Raw genomic sequence first — 8,086 nt, 5'->3', positions numbered from 1 at the left:
CGTCGTAGCACTCTGATCCCATCTCTATTTAAATGGGTTTAAAGATTTCTTTTACATATTTAAATATTATTTCATTTTTTAATGACAAGTATGGTAAAAAAAAGTTGAGCGATTCACCTCGATTCCGTGCAGAGATTTGAATCGGCCAATTCTCTCTGAATCCTTTTGAAATGGATCAAGGCAAACTCTTGTGCTAGCCACGCTAGATTTCCACATTAAGAACGTGCACGCCTTTCCTTTCCCCAGGGAGATCCAGACAATGCCAGCATTGGTGAACTTTACTTTAACGCTTTACTTACTGTTGCTTTCTGATGTTCCCTCGATTACAAGGCAAGCATCATAAATTATTTGCTTTTAACAATCGTTAGTTTTTTTTTTTTTTGATTGGCAACAACCGTCAGTTCCTTCTGATATTACACAGGTCATAAATTTGACCACATGCAACACAGTTTATTAGCAATACTAATCAATTGAATCGATGATCCATCATCCTTATGTACAAAAGGGCAAACACACACAAAAAAAAAAAACACTACAAAACTGTAGGCTGGAATTTCCATCACCTGCCCTACGGAAATCCATCAGCCCATAATTTTACAGCTAGGATAAAGAGAGAGAAATAATTAGAAGAGGAGCCTAAGTAAAAATGGAGAGCCCTCTCTTCTGTATGGACATCATCCTTGTAATGCCACCCAAGGCTAGAAGCCACCGCCATCATTCCAGCAAACTCTTGAGGTTGCAAAGAGCCTCAGCAGAAATGCTGCAACACCTTAGTCTAGGCCGCTCGTTCTGACTGAAGCCCCGGTCGCTGGAGAAACACACAACGACGACTGTGAGGTTGTCGAAAGTGTTCTTCCTGAGAGCTTCCAACACCAATTCTTTCGCACATCGCTCTGGATCATCATGTCGGCGAAGACCACGCCGGACCACAGCCACAGCATCCTGGCTCGACATAACATCCCAGATTCCATCACAGCCAATGATCAAGAACTCGTCATCTTCTGTCAACATAATTTGCCGTAACTCGGGCTCTGCGATCAACGGCGAAACAGAGCCTTTAGGTAGCTTCATGTCCCAATCACCTAGTGCACGACTGACCGACAAGAGCCCATTTAGGTAACCGTCATCCACAAACCCACCTGAATCCTTAATACGCTTCTGCTCAGAAGCATAAACTGGTCTGTGATCTTGAGACATATTAATGGTTTCCCCTTTCCGGCATAAGACTGCTCTACAGTCACCGGCATTCGCAACCAGAAGCAACCTGAAAAACAAAATGGTGAGCACTGAATTAGCAGAGTGGCCATTTAGAATCAAAGAAGCACAAAACGACACACAGATTCATTATAGAAACAATTTCGCAGTTAAGCTCAGATTCCGCGCTTAAAGTTTATGACTACTCGGACTCCTGATTCCTGACAATAGTCAAACCACAAGCACGTGCACACGCCAAATACGCGAAATTTGACGACTTGACCCACAGGTCTAGCTTTTTCATTCAAACACAAAAAACCATGGGCTCCTTCGCTAGCTTTGGGCCACAAACAAAGGTTTTCTTGTTTTAAAAACACAGAGAAGATTCCACATCCAAGATAATATAAACAAAAGGAGACTTCCGCAAGGAAATCCGGGCAACGCAAAACAGATGGTAGATCAGGATTCAGGCGGGCCACAAAATGTCCAACATCACAAGCTTGATGAAATTTTCTCCACCGGTGACAGACACGCCATAGTATCAGGTCAAGCCACGACTGCGTTTCACGTATGATTAGGTGCACCCGCAAGTCTAAAACTAAAAACATAACAGCGGGTAATCTGCACACTCTACTACCAAACATCCCCAGCCACAAAACCAAGATTGGTGGCTGTATTATATTGCTCTACTAAGTAGTTCTGAATCTGAGAATGTGGTGAGCAAACCCACCTTCCAAAGATGAGCGCGGTAAGTACGGTGCTGCCCGAGGAAGTGCTGATGCTGCAGTCATCTGCTAATGCAAGATCAGCTAAAAGGAAAGCATTACGGACAGACTTCTCAACTCCTTCCAGGAAGGCATCATCAACCAGATCCGACTGTGGGAAATCTGCAGCTTCAAAGAAAAATCTGAGAGAGTTCTTTCTTAAGTAGGCCGCTGCATCAGCACCACCGTGCCCATCAAACACCTGCAGAGTAAATTAGCTTAGTGCCTCTCCCCATCGATAACAAATACAAACCGAGAACAAAAATATCAATGATAATAATTAAGAGAATGAGAAGATAGAATCTCAAAGAACACAAGGGTGCTGAGGAGGGAAAAAGATCCGTACCCCATAGAAAGCACTAGGCAAAGGAAACCTGAACATGGACCCAAAGTGAGCAGACAAATCATCAATCCGGATGTGCTCATCTTCCATGAACCTTCGCGGCCCAATGTCAGAGAAGCTTCCTGATCGTATGGATGGGAAGACCTGCAGAATTTCAGTATCAACGGAAGCATCTGGTGCAGGCTTTGGAGATAGCAGGTCCTGGTATCAAATACAAGCATGTTAAATCAGCATATTAGGGTACGTTTAGATATCTAATCATTCCTCATCAGAGAAGTCAAACCACAGAAGACTAAAATCTTATACATCTACCGTATGCTTTTAGATATTTAATATCACCTTCATTTTGACAAATAACATTGCACATTACACAATTCTATGCCCTGAAATATGCCACAAGAACCGCTTGACAGTAATAGTAGCATGATGACTCGTCTTGAAGAAATTTAAAGCTTATTATACTTAAACAATGGAATTTCTTTCAAATCATCCATTAAAGAAGAAAATTAATCATAGAAGAAAAGAAAAATTACAATAGACTTCCATATATAGGAATTCGAATCATGTGACAAATTCAACTCTGTTGTGAAGATCAAGCCAGCTCTAGTTTCACAACAATTTAGAACAAGCTTCACTTATTACCAAAGACTATGGCATACACACGCATAAACATCCACGCTTAAAGCAGACTGATGTGAAGTGGGCAGGGAACACTCCAAGCAGGGGCGTAGCTAGGGGGGGGGGGGGGGGGGGCAGGACTGGGCTGTAGCCCAGTCCTGCCTCCCCAAACAGTTAATTTTTTTTTTTTTTTAAAAGCCCAGTCCTAGCCCTGCCCTGATTCCATATGAAATAGATTTTTATCCATTTTTTAGCCCAGCCCTGACTGCAGCAAATAGTTTGATTTGTCCATATGAAATAGATTTTTATTAATAATTGTAGCCATTTTTTATTTTATCTCAAAAAATTTTTTTTCGGGGGCGCTGCCCCCGAACCCCCGACTATCACACAAATAAATTTTTTTTTCTACAACCCTGTTTGCCCCCCCCCACCTCACATGAATCCTAGCTACGCCCCTGACTCCAAGATTGATTCACTATAGCAAAAGGGAAGAGCAAATAGATATTTAATTATCCCATGTTATCTTGTAAATCAAAAGTGAAGAAAGATGCTATCGTTTGGAGTTTTTAAATCAAACATGGAAGAAAATCTAAACATGATCTTAGGCATTCATAAATTTCATCACTATTAGGTCAAACGCTGCATTATTTCAATGTCCAATCAATGTCAAAGGTCCCTGAAGCTATTTCCAGTCCAATGTACGAAATAGGCAAACAAAATCATCCGACCTTAAAAAAAGGCAAACAAAATGACAGAGATAACACTCAGACTCATCTCAATGGCCAATTTGCCTAAAGAAGGATTTGCTTGGCGAGGACATTTTTTTATGCAGAGGCGCTGCATGCTTAGCCTGCAGCTCCACTACTGCTGACCATCCCTCTCAACATTTCTCGGCACGGACAACACACCCATCTCTAGAAATGTCAAGATGGATAGTTGTCAGGCAGGTCTCTGTAGCATATAATGTGAAGTCCCCAACACGGCCAAAAAATAAAGATGAACAAGAGAAACCCAAATGCAGAAAAGTCCAATCAATATGCAAAACAGAAGGAAAAAACTATAACAGCTATTGAATTCAGCACAGGTTCCCAAAAAAGAAAACAGAACCCTCCAATTCCTCATCTCTTAGACGACAAATTACAAAGGAAATACCACTATTCCCCATGCTTTCATCCACAAAGGAGTGGAATAACAACCAATGCTATGCTTGTACATTTTGTTTGCTGAGAAATATGCTGGCAAATAATATATTTAGTACTTCCAATAATGTCTAGTGTAATCCAGCTGGTAAGACATCTAACTTGGCTTTTATTGCGGTTTCACTAACATACTCCAAATTTACACAGAAATAGCGAGATCGCGATCTCTTTCGGTTTTCCAACTCTTAAATCCTAGTCTCTAAATTCAATTGTGACATCAATTCCGCCATCAACTTTCGAAGCCATAAATTAAAGCTACCCAAAATCCAAAATACTGAAACAGGGAATACAAAGAAAAGGTCCCAGATGTATTAACCTTATTCAAGTCAAGAACGGAAAGCACAAGTGAACAGCACTTTTGCAGCAGCAATACCCACAACATGATTTCTCCACCAATTTTCTAACCCTAGACAGTTCTGAAAATCAACAGTGAAATTACCTAATTTTCTAAGTAGTGATTAGGCTTTCAGGTGCCGAACTCCAGAATTACGGAAACCCTTACAAAGCAAACAAAAACCTTCTGCGTAAACAGATCTAGCATGTATAGTTTTTTGGTCCAAGAATAAATAAATTCAAACTCGACAAAAATTTAAACAGACTGGAAAATCCACAGCACAGTAAGAAACTCTAATCCGCCAAAGACATCAATTCACACCAGCTATTTGGTCAGATAATATGACTTAACAGCTACTTCCACATCATTATATAAAAAAAAAACTTCAATAAATTGAAGAAAGTAAAATAAAAAAAAGAAAAAGGAAAAGAAAAAACAGAGACAAGGAAAGCTTTCACAAAGTCATTATCCAAATCAAACAAGGATTTCTCTCAACGAATCTATACCAAAACCAGAAACCTTCCACCAAAGTACGTCCTAGTTCCTCCTCCACTAATCCAATTCCTAACAAGCGCCAACACAAGCCCTAACCTATCTCTCACCAGAACATCAAATTCCAGCCGAAAAACAAAAAAAGAGGCAGAGAAGCCGTGACATCTCACCAATTCGCTCAGCGAAACCTCTGAAGAGACCGACACCGAGCCGTTGCCGCAGATTTGATGAAAAACAGGGTCAGAAGGCACCGGAATCTCGATGATCCCCTCGATCTTCTGGATGCCGCCCGACTTAGAGACGCACCTGTTCTGAACATCCAGCAGAGGGATGCTCTGGTGACACAATTCCGCTCCCACAACCATTTCTCGAAGAAAAAAATCAGGGCACGGAACGAACCCCTAGAGACCGAGTCTTTCCACGAGAACAGGCGGAGTTTGCGAGATCCCTTGGCTTCCCGGAGAAGGAAAGCGAGAATCCGTCGCAATTCGATCACAGAAAAACAAAAAGCTAGAGAACTAGAGAGATCGTCTTCTTCCTTTCGTTCTTTTTTCTTCTTCTTCTTCTTCGAGAGAGAGAGGGAGAGAGAACGCGATTCTAACGAGAACCAGAGGGAGGAGGAGATGACAGAGGGAGGGAGGGAGGAAGCGTCTTAGCAGAAGGAAACGCAACCGTATGTGTGAGGTGGACGAACCTTTTATCTACCCCCACACCCCTAACCGGGTGGTACACAATTACCAAAATACCCTTCATAGAAGCGTGGTAATTAACCCATTAAGATTTTCTAGTTGCAGACGGGAAACCATGTGTGGTTTTCTACATTTACCAAATCACTCTTATTTCTTAAAGTAATTACAGGATGCCATGAGGCGCCCTACCTGAACTGATAGGACTTCGGTCCCCTCCGGCGTCACCGGGTATTGGATCCTCGTGGCCCCGTGTAGTCTGGGTTTGGGATAGTTCTTCTTCAGCCTGAACGGTATATGTTTGGATCCATCTGTGATCTGTGTTGCATTCCGATATATTCATGAAAAAGCATGATATTTCTAAAAAATATCATGTTTTTTTCACAATACCCCTTATTTACTTTTTTTTTTTTTATATTCATATTCTAAATGAGTCTGCTTACCGGATCAAGTTCAGGAACATGTGAGTTCGGATCCTTATGACATTTTTATTAATAAAGTTTCGCGAAACTTCCATCTGTCTGTCTTAAAGGGCCTTTTAAGTAAAAACTGCATGTTGAGGTCATTCCCGGTAGAGTGGCCTTTCTGAAATTTGACAATCCCCTAGGGGTGTTTTTGTTGCGAGGCCCGCGCGGCAACTTGGAGTTGAGCAGTAACTCCCACACAGACACAACTAAGCGCGTGGCAGCCGCGCTTGAAAACGGAGACGTGGCCTTCCTTCCCTTCCCGGGAAACTAGCTCCTTCCCGCCAGCTGCCGGTGGTAGTTTGGCCTTCCAAAGGAAACCATCGGGTGGGTTTACCGGTAACTCGGAGGCACAAAACAACACTGAGGGGAGCGCCGCGACGGGAAGGCCCAAATGACGAAAATCATCGTTTGATAACGATTATACCCCTCATCAAAGGCAATATTCTCCTTGACAGCTGTCCTAGTTTCGAGCTTCCGGTACGTGTGGGGTTTCTTAGCCACGTGTGAAAACACCAAAAGCAGGAAGGCAGACATCATGACGTCAGCCCCGGCTGAAAGGAATATATTATAATATCCTTTTTTTGGTTCTTTATTTTCTTCTCACTGGTCAGCGTAGCCATCGGAGTCTCATTGCGAAATGTCTAAAATATCCTTCATGAGTCAGCGGACACGCGCCCTTTCCACCTATTCGAATCGGGCGCGGAACCAAAAGGGTTGACTCTGCCTAATTTAATTTTGTTCCACACGTTGCAGGCTTTTGATCTCATCTCGGAATGCGCGTCATGCTGGGCCCCACTTCGGCTCAGTGCAGCACTGCAGCCCGACAAATTTCATTGTTTTTTTTTGGATATCTTGTGGTTTTGTTGCGACAGCTTGCACTCTGAAAAAGATCTCTATGACGTAAAATTGTCCAACATGTCATGTTTCTTTGTGATTTTATTTTTAACATTATCTTTATATTGCTTCATGTTTTTAATAAAGTTTAATATAAATGCCCTAATACATTCACAATTTTTATAATACATACATACACTCATACTTTGCGAGAAGTTTATCATTACTTGTTTATTAAGAAACAGTTCTCTTTCAATTTGATTTGATGTAAAAGTGTAAATATTTTATCATCAAAGTAATTTAGTTTAGACTATGAGAAACACATCTAATAGTGCAGTTCAAGCAAAATACACTTGAGAGTACGATTTTCTAAAGGTTCTAACAGGGCTTAATGAAAAAAAAGGTAAGAGTAGGGTCACCTCTCTCTCTCTCTCTCTATATATATATATATATATATATATATATATCCCAAGAACTATGTGACCTTCAGCAGTTTTTTTACAAATCTGACATGATAGATGTGTTTGACATGGTTCAATCGACTGATGGAGAAAAAAAGTATGACTTTTAGATGTACAAATATTTAAAAAATTTTGAGCCTTTGATTTTCATGCTTTCAAAAGTTCTGCTTATAAAGCTAAACAAGTATATCACATCTAAGCCCCAGAGGGATTTGGAGTGGTGGGACGAAACCTAGGCCGCTAGGCCAGTGGTCAAGGTTCAAATCTCATGGGCATCACCCTTTATGCAGGCCAATGAGTGATGACTCCTTAAGGGCAATGAGTAAACTCATAGAGTTTTACGCTGTCAGGACACTGACGGCAATGCCGCTAGGTTTATGATCCTGAGAGTGATTTCTCTTTGTAAGACACCAAAAGAAGGTATATCACATAATAAAATAAAAACGCCCAAGAAATTTTGGTTAACATGAAAGCTCACATGTTTCCAATTTAACTGATTGACTTGCTTATATATATATATATATAATTGAATCAATCTAAATTCCATACACTGAAAATGTGAGCATGGCTTGTATAGGCTGGTTTTACATATTATATATTATATAATTATATATATATTATATACATAAAAGATATTATATACGTTTTATACATGTAGTATGTATATATTATATGCATTATACATTATATATTA

The 8,086-nt window shown here is 40.7% G+C and overlaps 1 protein-coding gene across 1 annotated transcript; it reads right to left on the bottom strand.

The window, feature by feature from the left end:
- Window positions 1–449: 449 nt before the first annotated feature.
- Window positions 450–5,617, bottom strand: LOC149820922 (putative protein phosphatase 2C 47). The gene is made up of 4 exons (XM_089983050.1): window positions 5,115–5,617; window positions 2,305–2,502; window positions 1,925–2,160; window positions 450–1,264 (listed from the first exon to the last, which is right to left on the bottom strand). The coding sequence occupies exons 1-4, from the start codon at window positions 5,307–5,309 to the stop codon at window positions 715–717; spliced, it is 1,179 nt and encodes a 392-aa protein (XP_089839176.1). The 5' UTR covers window positions 5,310–5,617; the 3' UTR covers window positions 450–714.
- Between the last annotated feature and the right edge of the window lie 2,469 nt (window positions 5,618–8,086).

This window comes from Nuphar pumila, chromosome 12 (assembly GCF_984573655.1).
Source record: "Nuphar pumila chromosome 12, dmNupPumi1.hap1.1, whole genome shotgun sequence".
Classification (NCBI taxonomy): Eukaryota; Viridiplantae; Streptophyta; class Magnoliopsida; order Nymphaeales; family Nymphaeaceae; genus Nuphar; species Nuphar pumila.
Note: the sequence above shows the minus strand (reverse complement) of the source record. Positions and strands in the feature narration are given on the sequence as shown.